Source organism: Sceloporus occidentalis, unplaced genomic scaffold (genome assembly GCF_023333645.1).
Source record: "Sceloporus occidentalis isolate IW3139 unplaced genomic scaffold, rSceOcc1.0.p SCAF_2, whole genome shotgun sequence".
Taxonomy (NCBI): domain Eukaryota; kingdom Metazoa; phylum Chordata; class Lepidosauria; order Squamata; family Phrynosomatidae; genus Sceloporus; species Sceloporus occidentalis.
Window position 1 is genome coordinate 259,446,068 of NW_028316982.1, and position 22,886 is coordinate 259,468,953.

The following is a 22,886-nucleotide window of genomic DNA, read 5'->3' on the forward strand; positions in this document are numbered from 1 at the left end:
TGTTATATGCTAGGTTATTTAGAGCATGATTTGCAGGTATGTGGTGTGCTATATACTAATGGACAATGGGTTATTCATAGTGGAGACACTTATATAAGGGGATATTAATATGCTTTTGGATTTGCTTGTTTTGTTGTTATGTTTAATTATATAGGTGTATATTATATTTGGTTGTTTTATACGTGCCTGGTTATTAACAAAGATTTGTGCTATATGGAACAAATTGGGTAAGACCATCAATGCCTACTCAAAGAACAGAGAAACCAAGACACTTAGGCTAATAATAGAGTTAATAGAAAAAATATAACTGAGATATCCTAGTATATTCTGTGGGCTAAATATGGTTATATGGGTTTGATGAATAGATATAAAAACGTGTGATCCTTAGGTTTTAAAATATATGTTTTAAAATATGTTAACTGCCTAGGTTAAAACAGCATCACAGAGAGGACTTAAATTAATTGGGTCTGTTGAGTGTCTGGTAAAGGAATGTGTGTGAATGTTTTTCCTTCTGCAGCTTTTAGAAGCGTTTGAAAGTCTCTGTTATCACCAGCGGTGGCTGTTAGCACAACCAGGCTCAATTTCTCCGTGAAAGAAAGGGAAAACAAATGAAGAAGTAATTGTTTTGAGAAATTTGTATGTTTAGACCACCAGTTTTGTGGGATGGAGTTGAGGCTTTTCAACTGCTTTTATTTGATGTATGTGTACTGAGTTTTTAGTTCTTTCTAAAGATGGATCTTTCTGACTTCTCAATAAAGCTTTCAGCAGAAACCTAATTGACTGAGTCTGGGGACGGTTATCACTAGTTCTGACAGTGGGGGACCAGAAATTTCCTTTGCTATGCTAACATCCCAGTGACTGGTTCCATATTTGTTCCCTTTGTCTGCAATTGTGCAGGTTTAATGGAAATCTGCCAGGGACAAGCACTGGTCCATGGACCACCACTCTGAAGAGTGTTCTTGACCTCATTCCCAGTTCAACAGTGATGTCTAAGAGCCTTATAAAGTTCTTTGGAAACCTGTTGAATGACCTGGGAGTCCAAAAAATGTCCTAAAAAGTGTGTCCCCCCGTCCCCCCTGCAATATTCTGCTCTAGTCAGGCCCCACCTGGAATATTGTGTCCAGTTCTGGGCGACACAATTCAAAAAGGACATTGAGAAACTGGAGCATGTCCAAAGGAGCTCAACTAAAATGGTGAAGGGTCTGGAAACCATGCCCTATGAGGAACGACTTAGGGAGCTGGGTATGTTTAGCCTGGAGAAAAGACGGTTAAGAGGTGATATGATCGCCCTGTTTAAATATTTGAAGGGATGTCATATTGAGGAGGGAGCAAGCTTGTTTTCTGCAGCTCCAGAGACTAGGACTCAGAGCAATGGATGCTAGCTGCAGGAAAAGAGATTCCACCTCAACATTAGGAGGAACTTCCTGACAGTAAGGGCTGTTCGACAGTGGAACACACTCCCCCGGAGTGTAGTAGAGTCTCCCTCCTTGGAGGTCTTCAAATGGAGGTTGGATGGCCATCTGTTGGGGATGCTTTGATCTGGATTTCCTGCATGGCAGGGGGTTGGACTGGATGGCCCTTGCAGTCTCTTCCAGCTCTATGATTCTATGGATTCCATCAGAACCTATACGAAGTGAGCATATATAGAAAGTTCAGTATTCTCAATGTAGTGGTGGTGTTGGTGGTGAGGGGGGTAATCAGAACCTCCCAAAGCCCTAAGCAGCACAGCCAGAGGTGGTGAGTCATGATGTTGAATAAAAGCCTCTTTGGTTGCCTTTGGTGAAATCTTGTTTTGGAGAAGAATCTCTAAAATAACTTTCAAAGGAAGCTAGGTGTGCACATCAAACTTAAATACGTTTTAAGAATTTAAGATGATCCTCCACTTGAGCAATAGGCTAGAAAATCCAAGATTCTGCTCTCCACAATGGAAAACAACATGCCTAGGAAAGGCAAGAGTTTAACAGCCATTTCTCACTGTTGCTCCACAGTGACACAGTTCAAAAGCAAACTTGCACTAATCGTGCAAGAAGTGTATAGCCGTCATCACAAGTAGGCATAGATATCCTCTCTTGTATGAATTTGTCTACTCTTCAACTGGTGTTCAACATGGTAACATAGCTCCGTGTATTACCAAATGCCATTCCGTGTGAAGAGGTCCTCAAATTCTGGTATTGCATCAGCCTTTCTTTATGCCCCATTTTACATACAAATTGCACGGTGCTTTAAAGACATATCTAGAAGCTAGGACCCAGTACAGATTGCCAGAAAGCAGCAGTCTGGGGCCGATTTTAGGACTTGGGATTGTGGAGTGACCGCATGCTCTCAAGCCCTACCGCATGGCGGCGGCACCATCATGGCATGGCCCCGTCCACAAGGAGGCTGCCATGATGATGCAAGCGCGGCACAGCATCTAAATGTTGTGGCACCAGTGCGGCATTGGCTCATTCATGGCATCAGCCACGGAGACTAGTGGGGTTTTTTTAGTCCTGACGGAGGCCATGCTGTTTGGTTAGTGCAACCTCCATCAGGAGTAAAAACGGGTGACTCCAGCCTGCCCTGTCAAGCCCCTAAATCACTTTATTTGTTTATTTTTAACAGCTGAAGAGTCTGATTGTTATCATGGGAAAGGAGGCTTAATGCTTTTTAAAATATATTACCGGTCACAATTTGACCAGCAACATTGGCTGTCTGTGGGTTGGCAAAGGAAGCCTTTTTTCCCCCTAAGATTTTTTTCATACTACGTGGTTATAGCAATTTGATACCACTTTAACTACCATGCTCCCATCATAAGCTAGCCTCATGGGATTTGAAGTTTGGTGAGGGACTTAAAACTTCTTTGCCAGAGAGCTCTAGTACATCAGAAAACTACAAATCCAAAGACTGTATGGGATACAGCCTTGAGAATTAAGTGTATGAAAATGCTTTAATTGTGTAATGCAAAAACCACTTAAATCCCACAACTATAAAAGAGCATAGGCAGGACAGGAGTTAACCAAATGACCTATATATTATTGATGCTAGGGATGGATGTATTAAATGTACATCATGATAAATGTACCCCCTGATACAAATCATCTTATTCTCCTATGTGCAAGAGGAAAAGGGGGGAAAGCAGGGAAAGCAAAAAAATCCCTTAGAGAAATAATGTAAGTAGTTTGGCTTCTGGTCATCTTTTTTCCTAAACTAGAGAGTCTCTAATCTCAAAATCTCCTCTATAGATCATTGATCCCTCTGTTTGATCTTTACTGAATTTTTGCCAGTCTGACAAGGCCTGTGTGCAGCATATGTACATGCTCATCTTCTTTTCTTCCAGGGTCTAAACTCCAAAATTAAAGCTGTCTCTGTCCCTATTACCAGTGGTTTTCAAACAAAACTCATCAAAAGGCTTTGTCATCTAGAGCTAAACATTTGGATTGTGTAGTTGTTAACTATGCTGCCTTTATACAATTTGAGTGTCAAGACTGCAGCTCAAAGAGCCCTTTAAATGTTTTCACTGCCTTAAAAACAAAACAAAACAAAACAAAAAACACCAGACCCATGAGTGAATACAACAATATCTGGCTTTCATAATCAGCATGGAATACCAATGTATGATTAAACAGTTTAAATTAATAGAAACAGACTTTTCATCTTGTGCTTTAACAACCATCCTCTATGTAGCAGGATGGTTAAGGCAGTACAAAGACAAGTGTGTGTGTTTGTGTGTGTGTGTATAAGACAGGTGTTTTTTATACACACACACACACATAGACACCTGTCTTTGTACTGCCTTAACCATCCTGCTACATAGAGAGACATATCAAATTGTATGGAGGCTCCTGCTGCAATGCAATTGTTTGGAAGCTCATATGTTTGTTCACTGCTTTTAAAAATTTCTCCTTAGCACAGATCCTGCAGGAGTTGTTGGTTGTTGTTTTTATCATTGGTAGTTATTTTTGGCAATTTTTAACAAATTAACTTAATAATAATAATAATAATAATAATAATAAATATTTATTTATATCCTGTGTCTTCTGCTTTGAGGATCGAGGCGGGTAACAGCAAAGTGAATACAATATACAACAATAAAAACAACAAGCCCCACAAGACCCCAGCCCAACCCTCCCTCCCAACTATAAAATTAAACAGTAAAAGATGGTTAAAAAGTACATAACAATACATCAAAATTAAAAAACAAACCACAAATAAGAAAAATAATAAAAGGAGGGGGATTCAATTGGTTCTGGACATTATCAATCAGGGAAGGCCTGCTGGAAGAGAAAGGTTTTTGTCGCCTTTTTAAAAGCCTCGAGTGAGGATAATTGGTGAATCTCTTCCAGAGTTTTTGGAGCGGTGACAGAGTTAGGGCCAAAACAGACCAGCAAAAAACACCTGCCTCGGGGTGACATGGGGATGTGGCATACACACAGCACATGCCCCGACGACACCCCCGAGCAGGCGTCATGCCACCCCACTGACCAAACAGCTGGTGGTATCATGGCATTTCTGCGGCACAGCGTTTACACACACCATGTCGCAGAAAAGCCGCTGTCACGGCAGAAAGAACATCGTTTTCTGCCCTAAACAGGAGTGGCATTTTGCTGCTTCTTTTTAGGCTGGAAAAATGCCGGATTGGGTCATAGTGTGTGGTTGCCATGGCCCCTATCCGGTGCTCAAAGGGGCAGCATAGAGCCGCCCCTTTACAGCCATCTTTACAGCCGGGCGGGCTATGGGGTTGAGACTGCCATGGTCGCCTTAGTCGATGATCTCCGTCTGGGCATGGACAGGGGTAGCGTGTCCCTGTTAGTGCTCTTGGACATCTCAGCGGCCTTCGATACCATCGACCATGGTATCCTTCTGGAGCGCCTGGGGGAGTTGGGTATCGGGGGCACTGCTTTGCAGTGGTTCCGTTCCTACCTCTCGGGTCGATTCCAGATGGTGGAGCTGGGGGACTGTCGCTCTGACAAGAGGGCCCTTACATCTGGGGTCCCTCAGGGAGCGATCTTGTCCCCTATGCTATTTAACATTTACATGAAGCCGCTGGGAGAGATCATCCGGAGACACGGGGCGCGGTGTTATCAGTATGCTGATGACACCCAAATAGTTTTCTCTGTGTCTCCGACTGCTGCAGTGACTAGGGATGGCATCTCTCCGCTCAACGCCTGTCTGGAGTCGGTAATGGGCTGGATGAGGGAAAACAGACTCAGCCTGAATCCAGGGAAAACGGAAGTACTAGTGATAGGTTCCCCTGGTCCCGGGAAGGAGGTTTGTCCACCTGTCCTGAACGGGGTCACGCTCCCCGTGAAGGACACAGTTCGCAGCTTGGGGGTGCTTCTTGACTCGTCGCTTCACTTGACTCCTCAGGTGGATGCGACAGTTAGGGGCACCTGCTACCAGCTTCGGCTGATATGCCAGCTGCGACCCTACCTGGACCGGGGGAGCCTTGAAACAGTGGTACATGCGCTGGTAACCTCTCGACTTGATTTCTGTAATGCGCTCTACATGGGGCAACCCTTGTACCAAACCCGGAAGCTTCAGTTGGTTCAGAATATGGCAGCCAGGCTGGTCACTGGTTCTTCCAGGGTCAGCCACATTACACCTATCTTGAAAGATCTGCATTGGCTGCCTATTCGCTTCCGGGCGCAATACAAGGTGTTGGTCGCGACCTATAAAGCCCTAAATGGCTTGGGCCCAGAGTACTTGGAGGACTGCCTCTCCCCATATAATCCGCCCTGCACTCTCAGGTCAGGAGGGAGACAACTTCTGCGAGTTCCTGTGACGAGATTTGTAATAACTTCGCAGAGGGCTTTTGCCTCAGATGCTGCTGCCGAATAACCACAGGAGACTGTGTTGGAGGAAAGGCCACAACTTTATTAAGCAAACCATTGGTAGGGTTGGCACAAAGCATGAGGTCAGGATCTGCGAAATCAAACAACCCCACGTTTGTCTGATTAACCACAACCTGGCACCCACCAGGCATTGGGATGACCTAGGGGCTAATGAACACCGTATGACCGCATCTCTGCCATGCGTTCACATATTTGCTAAGCCCCTAGTCACCGGGAGGCGCTCTCGCGTTATGGCCCCCGCAATGGCCATACGCCTGCCCTATTCGCCCCCGGGTCCCGACTGACTCCCAAACCAGAGTTCCGTAGCCCTGGTACCACACCGTGCAGATCCTGGCCTATGCTGCCGCCCCAAAGTTGTGACAAAAAACCCAAACCCAAGCGGTGAGTGGGTGGGAGAAGGCTCAGCTCCTCCTCCCTTCCTGCTTGGCTCCTAACCATCCGGAGCCAAGCGCCGACTGAGGGCCGGGGCTGGCAGCATGGCCTATATAGGCCTAAGCCCCGCCCTCAGTACCACCTGACCAGGAGACTCCTCCTCCAGGGCAGCTGAACCAATCATCTGCCCTGGAGGACCGGAACTCCCGATCACCGAGCCCAGCTCCCAGAGTGTCACGGGGCGGAAGGGCCTCCCTTTCGCCCTGCGCACCAATAGGGAGCTGGGGCAAGCCCCAGAGCACTCTGGGGCTTGTAGTCGTTCGCTGCGTCTAGCGGCAAAGCGGTCAGCCCGCCGAGTCGGGCAACCGCTTTTTTTGGTCGCTGCCCCGCAGTCCTGGAACTCTCTCCCTATCGAGCTCCGCTCAGCCCTCTCCCTTGAGTCCTTTAAGAAGAATTTGAAGACCCATTTGTTTTGGCAAGCCTTCCCTACCATGTCTTGAATTGTTATCTGCTCCTGTAATGATGTCTGATCGTGTTTTAGCTAGGGGGTTTTATTGATGTTTTATTGGTTTTAAGTTAGGAATGAATGATGGCTTTTATGATGTTGTATGGTTTTATCTTGGGGGGTTCCTATGTTATATAATGTATTGTTATTGTTTTTGTTATTATTGTTAACCACCGTGATCATTGGAACGGCGGTATATAAATAAACCTTCATTCATTCAACCTTCATTCATTCATTCATCATTCATTCATTCATCTGTTTCGGTCCTTACAGAGACAAGGGCTGAATCACCAGACAGAGCACAGAGAATCTGTATGTGATGTAGACCAACCCACTCTTCTCAACATAGATTCTTCTACAGGTTTTGATTACAATCTCATCATCCCTGACAAGTAGGTCTACTCTATAGCTCTGGTGCCACAACAAACTACAAACCCCAAAATTCCATAGCATTGAGTATGACAGTTAAAGTGGTGTCAAACTGGTTTATTTGTGCAGTGCAGATGCAGCCTGAGTATGCCTATTTCTTCCCATGTACACTTACCTGTTTAGCACAATTTCTAATTGTTTGATGCCTTGAAGTCATTTCTGACTTATGGAGACCGTATCATATGGTTGTCATAAAACAAAATCTCAGTGCAGTACAGACTACCCTCCACTTCATCTATCTTTACCTGCTGATCTGAGCTTGCATGTAAAATCTGTCTCCCACCTTTGTTTTGTTAAACTACTCTTTATGGCCATCTTTTGTGCCGCATTCAGAGATTGGTGCCAGCAATACCAAGAAAATCCAGCTCCAGTGGTGGAAGGGAAAGTTTATAATGAACAAAATATACAACCAGAAGCCAACTTCTGACCTTTCCACTGGGCCTCCAAGGAACCCAAGCAATTTCCCAATGATTTCTAATGCTGCCAACTTTTATACAGTAGATCTTCACCTTTTAAAAGCATTCATTCACTTCTTTGACAAAAGAGAAGAACTCAAAAGGAACAGAGGTAGGGAGTTCATGCCCCTGGATCTTCTCCTTGTTTCAGGGCAGAGCTTTGTGAGAAGGCAGCTCTTAATGAAATTTCTTAAAAATGCAAAGTAATGCTTTCTAATTTCCTCACTTAATCTAATGTCACAGCTGGCCCTGTTAATGCCAGCAGCTATTAGATACTTAAACAACCAGCTTGTTGAACTGCAATTTTATCATATGGCCGCATCCCTCCGCTCCTCCCTTCCCTGGTTTTGATAATGTTTCCTAATGGCAGTGAGGCTGCAATTTAAATCTCTGAAAGCCGTCAGACCCTTAATCATCTCTGGAAAATGAATACATTTAATGTCTTTCCCATTAAAATATACACAGATACACACACACCTAATACAAGCATGAAGTTCAAACACAGCTTGCTTCTATACTAAGCTTCTCCAGTAATAAATGCTGCTTTCTATTTCTTTTTTTAAACCATGAATAATAATAATACAAAAACTCCATCAAATAAAACATGAACAATAAAGCATGAAGAAAGGTAATCTTTGCTCCACCCAACTAACAGCCTGTTTTGCGTACCACCAATTTTGCTTTATTAGACTTCATTTCTTTTATAGGGTCAAGAGTGCAGTGACTGTCTATCACAGTGACCCGCATAATTTATGGTTATCACTACATAATATACAGGCAGTAATGGAGTTGCAAATAAACCAGCATTTCCTTTTCAGGAAGAGCATAGCAATGACAAAATGAAGTCTGTACTTTCACATCTTTGCTGGAACAGATAAACCTAAGCAGTTTCTGCATGGGTAAGTTCATAGAGAATGAGTGACATATTTCACACACACACACACACACACACACACACACACACACATCATTTAAAAGATGCTGTAACATGCATGCGTGTGTGTGTGTTTCTGTTTGTGTGTGTGCGTGCATGTGTATGAATGAAATAGTATTATTGGAACACCTTTGTGCCTGTATCCAAAAATGGATGTAAGTTTTCTTCTACATGAAAGAAGGGAACTACTTGGCAATAGAAAAGACCACTTCTCAAGGCTGTCACTCTCCTTCATTGGAAGACATTAAACAGAGATTCAATGCACATCTGTCAGGGATATTTTAGCTGTAGATTCCTCCCATGACAAAGGATTGGAATACATGAACCTTAGAGTCCTTCTAACTAGGCAGTTGCATGATTCTATTAAGATTACTACACACATCGTTTAAACCACGATTACAGCCAGAAAAAAGCAGCTATGTGATACTTATCTCATGACACTGCCTCTGACCCATAGCTGCTGTGTCCTTAATGTCCTAAATGTGAGACGTTTAGTCTTCTCTGTCAGAGAGGTCTGGTGCAACAATAAACTACATTGCCCAGGATTCCCTAGTACTAAGCCAGGGCATTTAAAGTGGTCTCAAACTGCATTATTTCTGCAGTGTGTTTTGGACATTATGGAACTGTCATTCTGTTCTCCAACTTTCTTTTACAAATTCTTTCTGAGTTATAGGACTATAGTACAACAGTGATCTAGCACTTTTGCACTACAAGTCTGTAAGTTTTTGAGTGTGTGTGTATGTATACACACACACACATATACATAGAGAGAGAGAGAGAGAGAAGAGAGAGAGAATTTTGCCTTTCAAGCCATAAAACCATCTCAAGTAAACCATGCCTAGTAACAAATTCAAGAAATTACTACAAACAGGACCCCCCCCCCCCAAAAAAAAAAAGGATGGAAAAATTGATGCAAAAGCAACAAGTAGTAAAATTTAGCAAAATCTAAAAAGCCATATCACAAGAATTCATATTTATTAGATCAATCTGGAGGAGACCAGAGAGAGTGAGAGGCAAAAGGGAATGGAGGAGGGAGGGAGGGGGGGAGAGGGAGAGGGAGGGAGGGAGAGAGAGAGAGAGAGAGAGAGAGAGAGAGAGAGAGAGATCCGACCAATGACTAAAATTTTAACCCCAAGCACTGGAAATTGAATGGCTAGACTCAGCAAGAGTGATGTGTATATGCTTGCTGAAAAGCAGATCCTGTACGTGGATTAATCAGCTACAGGGGGAGGATGAAAAGAGCAAACAGACTGGATATAGATCCATACACACTTTGCCAAGCACATTTTCAATTGAGCTATCCAGTCTGACTCCCATTTAAATGACACAGCATGGATTTCAATGAACATTTCCATCACACTTTAAGAGCAATAAGCACACACGACATGCCTCACTGCACACTGAGCACCTTTTCTATATACAGTGAATATATTAAGATCACCTCCAAGACATTTGTGAAGTTTTTTGTTCTGTTTTGCAACATTTCTGCACAAAAGAAAACAATGAACAACTTACCAGTTTCTTCATCTATGTTAAACCGGCCAAGCCCACTGCCATCCCGGATGGAGTACTGGATCTCACCATCCCTGCCAGTATCATCATCCCTTGCGGTCACTTGCAAAACACTGGTTCCAATGCGTGAATTTTCCTTTACTGATCCAATAACAGCAAAGTCAGAAAAATAAGGGGTATAGAGATTTTCATTCACATCCACAACTTCAACTTCCACAAAGGAAACTGAAGACAGAGAAACCGGACGCCCTTTATCCTTTGCTCTGACAGTTAAGTTGTAGAACTGCTGCTTCTCATAGTCAAGTTCTTTGCTTAGTCGGATAGCACCACTGGCTTTATCTATTTCAAATCTCCCATTGTAATCGTTCACCAGAGAATAACGTACTTGTCCTCCAAGACCAAGATCCGGATCTTGTGTTTCAAGCCAAGCTATGACGGTACCAACTGGTAAATCTTCCAGGACCTTCACACTATAGCTAGGTGGTATGAAAGCTGGAGAACAATCATTGACATCATCTAAAAATATGTTTAGAGACACAACAGAAAACTGCTGGTGCCCATTCTCGGCTTGGTCTCTTGCTTCTATCTTTAGTGTATAATTTGCCTTGGATTCCCTGTCTAAATGGTCAGCTATGTATATTATCCCTGTGGAGCTGTTGATAACAAATTGCTGTGTGTCTGTTAATATGGAGTATGTCACTTCCCCATTTGGCCCTAGATCTCGGTCTCTGGCCTCAACTTGAATAATCTCCACACCAATACTAGTACTTTCCAAAATACTAACTGAATAGCTTTCTTGCAAAAATACAGGCCTGTTGTCATTGGCATCCTCTATAGTTATGGTAAGTAATCTCCATGTGGCCTTCTGGGGAGTGCCCAAGTCATAAATGGTAATATTAAGGAGATACAGTTCTGTTTTCTCACGGTCCAAGGGTATAAGGACCTTAAGCAGACCTGTCTCCATTTCAAGATTAAAGCAACTGTCTGTATTACCATCTGATATGGTATAGAGCACCTTCCCATTAAAGCCAGAATCAGCATCATAGGCCTTGATTCTAAATATAGTAGCACCAACGGGAAGGTCCTCCCTGACTGATAAATCATTAGGAAATGATTTATCAAAATGAGGGGGCTGCCTATTCACAGAATAAAAATCCAAGAAGCCATCTTCAGAATTCAATTTTACATTGGCTTTTGCCTTTTTCAGCAATTTTTCAGCTAGTCGCTGAGCAACTCTTGTTTCTCTGCAGCTAAAAGTTTTGGAAGACACTTTTCCATGAACCACAGAAATGTTAACAAACATGGAGTCGGCAAAATTCTCCCCATCCGTTGCCGTTATCCTAAGTCCAAAATTGTTGTTCTTGATGCCAGCACTAACCAGGGACTTCTTAAGTTGTAAAACTCCAGAATCGGGATTCAGATAGAAAAAACCCAGTTCGTTACCTGAAATTACTTTGTATTTCACAAGTTCAAGCTCATCTATATCAATGGCAGACACAGCTGTGATGTGCCCACCAACAGGGAAGTCAGATGAAATCACACCCTGACAAGCCACCTTTTCAAACAATGGCTTGTTGTCATTTACATTGCCTATATATATTGTGACATTAACTTCACTTTCATGGCGGTAAGGTGATCCCCAGTCTGAAGCCCTCACAATAAACCTATAGCTCTCTGGGGAGGACTCGAAGTCCAGTTCTTCAGAAGTGCTAATAACACCAGTAAACTGGTTGATGGAAAAGGGGAGTGAATTTAAACTGGCAATGCTGTATGTGATGTAGCCATTTTCCCCACGGTCCTTATCAAAAGCAGAAACTGACAAAATAGTGGTCCCTACAGGTACGCTTTCATTGACATAGGAACTGTATGAAGGCTGTGTAAATTCTGGGATGTGATCATTGGCATCTTCTATCCTGACTGTAACAGACGTTTTTAGGTCACCATCTTTGTTTACCACTTCTAAATCATAAAATTCCTTGTCAACAATTTTTAGAGGGTGTGCGGTGGTAATCAGACCTGTCCTGTGGTTAATCTTAAAATATTCAGCATCCTCACTAGGTAATAATACATATTCTTCCCCCTGGGTTTCTGGGATTAGTTTAACAATAGCAACAACAACTCCAGGGGGAGAGAACTCACTGATGGCTACATCGTACATTTCCTTTTCAAATTTTACTGGATTGCTTTCTCTCTTGGGACTAGCAATATGGACCAGTTTCACAGCTGAAAACTTCTGTGGAGAACCTTTGTCTTTTGCCTGGAGAGTAAGATTGTAACCATATGGAAAATTTTCCCAATCAATACGCTTTTTCTCTTTGATTTTGTACTCATTCATCCATCTACCTTCTTTAGCCAACTGGAAGTGTTCCAAGGAATCTCCAGCAACAATTGAAAGAGATTCAATCTCACCATTGGCACCTTCATCTTGATCATCAACATTAACAATAGCATATGTTGGCTCCTTGTCCAAAGAGAAGGGAACATGGGTTACAACGCTGATAGTTGGGGCATGTTCATTAATGCGTTCAATATGTATGTAAAGTTTAGCAGTGCTGCTTACTCCATTGTTACCATAGAGTTTCATTCCACGGTCCACAGCCAGAACTTCTAAGTCATAGCGATTCTTCTCATCGTAGTTCAGCCGGCCACTCAAGGAGATAACTCCACTTGTTGGATGGACAGCAAAAAGGTCAACTTTATTTTTAAAGTAATAGTAAAATTCACCATTAGAACCAATATCAGCATCCGTTGCTGTAACTTGTGCAATACTAGTCCTTAAAGGAGTGCTTTCTGCTATTGTTACAGAGTAGGTGGTGGGTGAAAATAAAGGCCGCAAATCGTTCATATCTAAAACCTGAACATTCACTTTTGTCCATGCTTCCAAGTCTTCTCCACGTACAGAACCTTTTATTACCAATAAATAGTTGTCCTGGATTTCTCTATTCAATATCGCAGAATTCCCACCTTTAGTTCTTATCCTAAGAAAACAAAAATCAGCTATTACAACCTCCTCTGCTTTGAAAAAGCCTTCATCATCACCAGACACTATTCTGTATTTGATATCCCAGGAAAGGTCTGCCATAGTGATACCCATTCTGTTTTGACTATTAAGATAAGTCCGTGCTGCAGAGTTCTCATATACTGTGGCATTGTACATGGAATGTGTGAAGTGGAAGCCAAGCGGTAGTGTTCCTTGAATGCCATGGCAGACATTCACCCAAAGCTGGACAAGCAAGAAGATTACTCCAGATGCGGGGGCCAAAGGACCTGACCAATGGCCCATATTTATCTCCATCACATCATTCTTTCATCCTGAAAAGGAAAAAAAGATGGCAATTTATTAGTGACAAATAGAAAAACATGTGCAAAGCAAGCCAAGTTTATGCATTATAATAAAAAAAAAGTCAGCATTCTGTCGCATTCTTCGAACACTCTGCCACAATCTACCAGAAGCCTGCACACAACCTATGTTCTACTAAGCTGAGAGAAGCCCATCAACCAGAAACTATAGTGCATCTCAAACAACCTGGTGCAGTGCACTGGCAATTATTGTTCCCAATGTGCCAAGGACTGGTATCACATTTGTGCCATGTTATTATCTGAGGGTGGATCTACACTGTAGAAATAATGTAGTTTGGCACCACTTTTAACTGCCATGGTTCCAGCCTACAAAATAGTCGAATTTGTAGTTTTGTGAGGCACCAGCACTATTTGGCAGAGAAAGCTAAAGACCTTGTAAGACTACAAATGCCAGGACTTCACAGGACCTATAGCACTTAACGTGGTGGCAAACTGCATTATTCTTATAGTTTAAATGGATATATATTGGCTTTGCCTGTTGGAAACTCACTACAGACCAACAATGGTTCACAGACCAGCACCAGTCTTGCAGACCATCACTTTAACTAACATAGTTTTGCAATGATCAGCCACATCTTTGCATTCCCAGATGGCCAGGAAAAAAATAATTGAACCCCCGGTAAGCTGTAAATCATGGACATGGCTTTGGAAATTCTTGCTATGGGCTACACATATGCAGGATACCAAATGCACCTCTTATTGTTCTCACATAATCGTATGCTTCTCATGTGCCTCTAAGGAGAAATGTACTTGGGACCAGAACTTGAGACCATGCTGTGTTATTACCAAAACCTGTCCAAAAGCCATGGCTCAGAGTGTTCTGGCTTTGAGCAATGGCGACCCAGTGATGCAGATACTGCAGCTTCTAAGATTTGCCATGATATACTGTATGTCCAGGTAAGGCATCAGCAAGGCAGCCTAAACAGCTTAAAGGAACCAGATCCTGTCTGATCTTAGAAGCTAATCAGCATCAGCTCATGGTCATTTGGGTCATCTAAGCAGGGTTAGGAAGGAACTGGCAAAACCACCTCTGAGTATTCCTTGCTTAAGAAAACACTATGAAATTCATGGGGTTGCCATAAGTCATGACCTGCAGCCTGATTCACACAAAAAGCATCCATGGGTAACTTTATAGGCCTGCCAGGGCTAATGCCTGTTGTAAACAGAGCCTACCCTACCACATATATATTCTGAACAGTGTACTTTTTTTATACAGTGGTAGGCAGCTGCCATCATTTTAAATGACTGGCAAAATCCCCTGGAGTGGCAAAATGTCAAGACACTGCTAATCTGTCCATCAGAATGATGGACATTTTGTCAGTTTTAAAAAATTTTTTGGCAAAGATGACACTGTACACTCTCTGCCTGGATAAATTCTCCCTTTTAAGAAATCTCGTGCATGTACATGTTCCCAAAGCAGATCCAAAATTTCACCAAGACAGCATGACCTTTGTATTTGCTTTACAAAAGGATACTTGACCAAAATATTGAAGAACAAAAAATGGGCAGGATATTTGTCAAAAAGCACCTTGTTAGGAATTCCTGATTGTACTTTGAAGCTTGGCTACTCAATTACTTTGTTACATATAAGAAGCTAATGGACTTTAGCATTAAAGAACTCCCACAGTTACAGACTGCAAAGACACAGATATGACACCAATGGCAGCATGCTGGTAATTTTAAAGTGACTTTAAAAGAACACAAATGGTAAGAATGGAGGAGGAAGAGGGGGAAGAGGATGTTCCTGATAACAGTGGCATATAGTGGGAAATTTCTACAAGCTGTGCAGAATTTTTATGGCAAGGTTTCAGGGCCAGTCTCATTCTTTTAAACGGAGTGTAATTCTATAACTCTGCTGCCAGTTTTAAGCACTAGCTGAAATCGATTTATTGCAATGATTTTATAACACTCCCACAAAGCACCTTAGCTCCAACCCCAGAGTCTATATTCAGCCACACCGCACATTAATCAATAGTCCCTGATCAACTCTCCTGTGCGTTTTATCAAGACATACAGCTTTTTCAGAATGTTTACTTTCATGAATTACTCCTTCTCTTTGATTCTATTGGCCCTGGCAATTTGGGGAGCTAAGAAACCCATTCCTATCATGTCTGCTGGGATCATGACAGAGGGTTAAATGTGACGCTGGATAGGCTGGACAAATATTAAACCCTGTAAGTTGCAACCCCAATCTTTCATGCTGAGTATCATCTCCCAAACTTCAGGGTTGAAGCACAGGCTTTGACTGCCACAAGGCTGCCACTGCAAATTGACTACTAGTGCCCACATCACCCTTCCTGCTATTAGTACACCCTGCATACCCCATGCAGTATTTGGGGTCTCTATATTTTCATATCTTCCTTTCTGAAGCCAGGATGTTCTTAAGAGGTCACAATGGCCTTTGGAACACAAGGTGGATTTCCCATGAGAAAGGAGCAAAGCCTCAAAGACATGTGTATGATCTGGGTAATGCTAGCATGAAAAATAAATGGGTTTGCTGACAATTTCCTTGCTCAGGACTCCTTTTGAATTTCCTCTTGCAGCAAGAGACAAAGGAAGATTCACTGCATCAAAGCAGTAAACCAGCTTTTTCTTCCCACCCTCTGCCATGTTTCCCCAATTACTGTTTTTGTTACCCTAAAGTTAACACCATCAACCAGACCAGAATCCCATTGCTGACTCCTGGGAAAGCCATCAGGTCTTTCTACACTGTATGTTTGATGACCTCTAGCTACACTGCTAGAGGTCATCAAACATACCCCTAGAGGCTAGTTATCGGGTATAAATATTGGTTCCAAAACCTAGCCCCTTTGCACACAGTTGGCCCCCTGTCTCTGCTCCATGTGCACAGTGAAATTCTTCCAATCATGTGCCACCCTCAGTTTGAGCTACTCTTTGGACAGGTAATTATCACCCTTCAAACTCTGCTATACCATTTCCTTTTCAGTTAACTCTGAATGCCATGTTTCTTTGCATTACTATTGTGTGTTTGATTGCATTCTTGTATATTTCTAAATAAAACCTTCTTAATTCACCCAAACTTGCAGTCCTACACAGTGAGTACTGGTATACAAAGGTACCAATGGTCCTAAAATTATCCAGCCTCTTGCAAAACTTAAGCTAATTTGCCCAACATTTAAAGTGAAGTGAAGCTGACAGTTCGTGGGCCCCCTGCTCATCCCCACCTTTCTTTGGATAACACTGTTATGAAACCATGGACCAGCAGCCATTACATCACCTGCTTTAACCACCAAGACATGAAGCATAAGCAGGGAAGGGAGAGGGAGATTCAGGGAAGGCCCTCAATCCACATGGTGTAAATTTTTCTAACCAGTATTCATCCACCAACTGGAAGTCATTAAACTTACTATATGCTTCAAGTCATGAAACCCCACAAACAGGTCATAGAAGTGCATTCTTAGACTGGCCAAAGGATAACATAAATATCTTATTCCTTGAAAACAAGGCTTAGGTAAGAATTACTCTTAGATGGCTTTCTTCATCTATCTGATTTTGTGGGCTGGGCAAGATTCTCAGATTAAATAAGAACTAATATTTTCTACATAGTTTCCTGATCGTTGGAATTTATTTTTAACAGGTGTGGCATGTTCAGCAAGCAGAAGCAATCATTCAACTGAGAACTGAAAGGAAATGAACAAAAATAACTTCATATACTGTTCTGATTTAAAAACAAAAAAATTACTAAATAAAGCGCTTGTTTGTGCTTTTGAAACATTCAAGCAGGAAACTACTTAGATTTACGCTGGTGTCAATTAAAGAGGATAGGAGTGGACTCTCTTTTGAACTAAAATAGCAATTAAAAATGGAAGTCATGTTCCAAACATGCACAGCATTAGTCAAGGTGACTTTGTTTAGGGGCAAAGTACTTCTCTGACAACAGAAACTAGGCTCTTGGAGTACTTAGAAAGCTCTGCAGTCATTCACCTTGTAAATGCAAATTTCTCAAGTCCAAGACAAATACTTCATTACCATATTGATGAAATTTAGGGCTATCTTCTTGTCTCAGTGTTTCAGCAACATGTAACCAACAGCTACAAGAAACCAACAGCAAAGGGTGGTGCGGGAGAGGCCACAGTAACTTGGCACTGCATGACAAAGAAGCATAAACTGATATTCAAATTCTGAAAATGATGATTTACTCGAATATACTGTCTCAGTTTGGATGCCACAATAAACCTTGGGTTGATGCTATGAGAATAACCAGAGCAGGCCTCATATTTCCTTGCCTCTGAGATGGGAGGGTGTTGGTGTATTTAACAGTCAGTTGGGAATAGGAGTTAAAAGATGTTGGGAGAGTTAGTCAAAGACAGAGATTAGTTAGATTCAGGTTAGGATGAAGAATGAGAGATGGGAGTTAGGAATGTGTGCGAGAGCTGTGCTGGCTAAGAAAATGTTCACATGTCAAAAAGGATGAAAAGACAAGAGTTAAGGTACAGTATTAGCTCTTATATTAAAAAGGAAGTATTCCCTTCTTTGAGAAAAGTGGTGAAAAGCAAGGGCTTAGTTCATTCCAGGAGAACCACTACTTTCTCGGTGCTCCTTTGAATGGAAGCTCCAAAGAGCCACATCACTGCTGCCACTATTTTCTCACCCATCAATCCATGGATAAATTGACCCAGATTTTTTGAGTCAATTTTTTGAGTAAAGTTTCTAGATATATACATGAATATATACAGTACATCCAATGGTGCTGTTCCATTGTACAAGTAGCAACTGGAGTAATGTTCCAGAGCCTACTAATTGCAAGATTGGGCAGACCCTTTCCTCAATCTCATGTACATTTTTATATACATTTCGGTAACTTGTCACAGAAGTAGAAGAAGTGTGAAATTAGAAAGACAACTATGTTCCAACCCACCCCTTAAGCTCAGAAAGTGTGAGTGAGCCTGGTTCACTTCCAAATGCAATCAACCAAAACTGACAAGCTTCCCTACATCTATCCTCATGTAGACAGGAATAAGTAGGACAAGCAATAAGCCAGCACTTACTGGACTCTTCTCTTGTGAGCTTCAAGGCAGTGTTTAACAGGGATCTCCGAAATCCAAACCCCAAATGGTAGTCACTACACTATGCTTGACTTCAGTGATGGCCATTGACTTCCATGTCAGGGTTCAGCACTTTGGGTAGCTTATTTTATTTCGTTGTATTTATATGCTGCCTTCCTAATAGCAAGCAACCCAAGATGACTTACAAAGCCTAAAAATAAAGTAAATCTAATAATAAAAAGTTAAAACACAATTAAACAATCATCACCTTAAAACACCATTGCAATTTAAAAGTATAAAATGATTTAAATACAGAACAATAAAGCTAAAAATAGAGTACATACACAGACACACTCAGAGCCAAAAAGATTCCTGCAACCAATCAATAATTAAAAGCCTTATTCAATTAAAAGATCTTTTCCAGTTGACAAAAGGAGAACAGAAATCTCCTATGGAAGGGAATTCCAAAGGCTGGGAGCAGCCACTGAGAAGTCTCTGTCTACTGCCCACAGCAAAGTGGACTGTGATGATGCTGATGGGATCAAGAGAAAGCTCTTCCCCAAGGATTCTAAGACTCTGGCAGGTTCATATAGGGAAATGGGATAGACTGTAGCTCCTTAAAAATCTGGAGTAAAACCTAGAGTAATTTTACCACATCGGTAACATGGAAGCCACTGTTTCAATGCAAGGCCATTTTCCTCACAACTGGGAGAACTAGATGATCCCTGAAGTCTCTTGCAATTTTGTGATTACACAGGTGCATAAGGTAGGCTTTGAGAAAGGGAATGCCATCTGTTCCATTCCTTGAATGGGCATGCTATCCAACGCACTTTTGTCATACACCCTGGACACGTCTTTCTCCTCAAATAGGGAGAGTTTATTTCAGCAGCAGACATAATTCCACCCACGAGTAAAAACTACGCACAGCATGAGCAGATGGAGCAACCTACACCCAGCCCCCCCTACAGTGAATAGCAAGCTTTTTTAAAACTCCTTGAGTACGTTTGTATTCGTATCTGGCTCTTCATCCAAGAAGCTAAGAGCAACAGAAATACAGCCTGTTTCATCCTCCACCATACCTTCAAGCTGAAACAGGCAGTGTGGTGTAGTGGCTTGATTACTGGACTAGGACTCCTGAGACCAGGGTCCGAATCCCCACTCAGGTATGGAAACCCACCAGGTGACCTTGGGCAAGTCACACTCTCTCAGCCTCAAAAGAAGGTAAAGCCAAACCCCTTCTTAACAAACTTGCCATTTTAGGGTCCCCATAAATTGGAAACAACATGAAGGCACACAACAACATGTTAAACTGAGAAAAAGTGACCTGCCTAAGGTTACTCAATCTACATTGATGGCCCATTTGGGACTCCCAGGATTGACCAGGAGCTGAATATTACTGTACTACCCTATTTTCCAATTTTGTAAGTTTCATATTAAATTTCATATCAGCCCTTCCCAAGACAAACACTTTGTCCATCAATTACAACTCTAAATATTGAAAAGCATCCCAAAGATACTTCTAGTGATGCATATTCAGTTCATACAGAGTGTTGAAAGGCCTGACAGAACCCATCATGCCCATTAAAATGCCCCATCACTTTCCATGACATAATAATCTTCAGAGTTTAAAAACAGTGTGGTTAACAAAAGTACAATAGTTTTTGCTTTTATTTTTAAAAAATCAGTTCTCAAAGTTGATGGGAACAAGGTGGCCGAAGGATGACTTTAAGGACCTTAATGTTTCTTTAGACTGTTTTGGAAATCATTGGTACTACACTGTGCTGAATCTACACTTTTCTAAATTCTTTCCAACATTATGCAAAACCATTGTTCTTAGAATGAGAGAATATAATATTGTAGGAGAGAGACAGCATGGTATAGCAGTTAAATTGTTGGACTAGGACTCTGGGAGGACAGGATTCCAATTCCTGTTCGGCCATGGCAACCCAATGGATAACCCTGGGCAAGTGAAATTCTCTCAGTCTCAGAGGAAGGCAATGGCAAATCCCTTCCAAAGGAATCTTGCCAAGAAAAGCCAATGACCAGTTTTCTTAGGGTTGCCATTAGCTGGGAACGACTTGAAGGCACACTGGCAAATTAAGGAAGCATATATTTAAGTAAAAATGATCATAGCTCAGCAGTAAAACACACAATTTGCCCAGAGAATTCCACAGGTTTAGTTCCTAGCTTCTCCTAGGTATGAGACAGACTGCCTAAAAAGGGCGGCCTGCTGCTGGCCTAATTTCCTCCGGAGGGAAGCTGCAGCCGCCAAATCGAGCGGCTTCCCTCTGCAGGAAAAAGAACTCCGAAAACCTGGGTTCTTTTTGCGCCAAAGGTGCGACGTAACAAGTGCGCCACTGACTGTGCGATGACGTGCGGACACCGCACAGCGCTTACATAACAATGGTGGCACCTTATTCAGGTTAGGGACTGTGCAGTTGCAGCGTGGTTCCTAACTCTAAAATCAGCACCAGCACGGCACTTTTGCGTAGTCTGTACCATGCCTTAGTTAGCAAGCAAAGGTAGGACAGAACTCTCTCTGTTCTGGAGAACCAACGGCAGTCAGAATCAACCAAGGTTGGGTAATATGTAGCCATCATATGTTTTTTCTACAGCCCTTTACCACTGGCTATATTGCCTAGGGATAATGTGAGTTGTAGTGCAACAACAGAGCCCTCCCTCCACGGCCAACTGTCATTGTCCAGCCTGGAGGGAGTGAGGGGGTTGGTAGGGGCTAATTTTGTACTGCAATTTTTATTGTACACCGCTATGATCATTGCGGAATAGCGGTCTATAAATAAAACATATTATTATTATTATTATTATTATTATTATTATTAGATAACAACGTATCCATCATCCCTTGGATGAGCCATACTGGGCAAGACAGTCAAATAATATGACTTGATATAACGCTGCCATCTAATGTTCAAGAAATATGATATTCCAGCTGTTACTCCTAAAATGATTGCTAAGGCATACATATTCAAATCAGATGGGTTTAACATACTGAAGGCCATTTCACTAGATGAAACTTCAGATCATTCCAGCTCCCTATTCCAGGACACTGATTCCTAATCTTTCTCATTAGCATTCTAATGGTGGCCTTTTAAGTTCCAAGACCAGGCTCCCTAAATCAATAATTTAAAACGTCAAAGTAAACACCTGGGAGCTTCACTTTTAGTACCCTACAGAGTCTAGTGAAAGCATACGGAAATTTAGTAGAATTTTAAGTCCTTGTTAAAAGCTGAAGTTACTGTAAGTCAATTCAATGTCATGCACCCAGAGACATGAGATGGACTCTATCTATATAACTTCAAAGTGCATTCTGTTCATGATAACATTCTCTACAGGATCAAGATTCAAAATGACCTGAACAGACTAGAAAACTGGGCCAAAGCTAACAAAATGAAATTCAATACAGGGCGGAAAAATGAAATGCACAGATATAGGATGGGGTACAACTGACTGAGCAAGACTACATGTGAAAGGGATCTAGGAGTCCAAGTAGACCATAAGTTGAACATGAGTTAACAGTGCGATGTGGCAGCTAACAAGGCCAATGCAATTTCAGGCTGCATCAATAGAAGTATAGTGTCTAGATCAAGGGAAATAATAGTGCCACTCTATTCTGCTTTGGTCAGGCCCCACTTGGAATACTGAGTCCAGTTCTGGGCACCACAATTAAAAAAGGACATTGAGAAACTGGAGCATGTCCAAAGGAGGACGACTAAAATGGTGAAGGGTCTGGAAACCATGCCCTATGAGAAACGACTTAGGGAGCTGGGGATGTTTAGTCTGGAGAAGAGAAGGTTAAGAGGTGATATGATAGCCCTGTTTAAATATGTCATGTTGTCATGTTGAGGAGGGAGCAAGCTTGTTTTCTGCTGCTCCAGAGACTAGAACGCAGAACAATGGATGCAAACTACAAGAAAAGACATTAGGAGGAACTTCCTGACAGTAAGGGCTGTTCGACAGTGGAACAAACTCCCTCAGAGTGTAGTGGAGTCTCCTTCCTTATCGGTCTTTACACAGAGGCTGGATGGCCATCTGTCAGGGATGCTTTGATTGTGATTTCCTGCATGGCAGGGGGTTGGACTGGATGGCCCTTGCGGTCTCTTCCAACTCTACGATTCTATGATTCTATGATTCTGTTCATCCAAACTACACTGTCAAACCCTTTGGTCCTTTGAACTAAATCCTCCTCCTCCTCCTCCTCATCATCATCATCAACAACAACAACAACAACAATAACAACAACGTGATGACAATCCCTGGAGACAGCATGATAGAAGACAAAGAGAGGAAGATTATGAAACATCAAGACCTACAAATGGAGATTCAGTGTGTCTGGGAAAAGAAAACAATAAAGGTTCAACTGGTGACAGATGATCTGGAAACAAATCCAAATGGACAGACAAAACAGCTAAATGAAAATGCTATAAAGATCATAGTAGTAGAATTGCAATAAGTGACACTATTTCA

The 22,886-nt window shown here is 42.1% G+C and overlaps 1 protein-coding gene across 8 annotated transcripts in view; it reads right to left on the minus strand.

The window, feature by feature from the left end:
• FAT3 (FAT atypical cadherin 3) overlaps positions 1-22,886 on the minus strand; it is a 631,203-nt gene that overhangs the window by 446,986 nt on the left and 161,331 nt on the right. For all 8 annotated transcript variants that reach the window (XM_089512860.1, XM_089512858.1, XM_089512859.1 and 5 more), the window contains exon 2: positions 10,039-13,347. In XM_089512860.1, coding sequence (XP_089368986.1) covers positions 10,039-13,330 — 3,292 coding nt within the window. In that variant the 5' untranslated portion in view covers positions 13,331-13,347. The remainder of the gene's footprint in view (positions 1-10,038; positions 13,348-22,886) is intronic.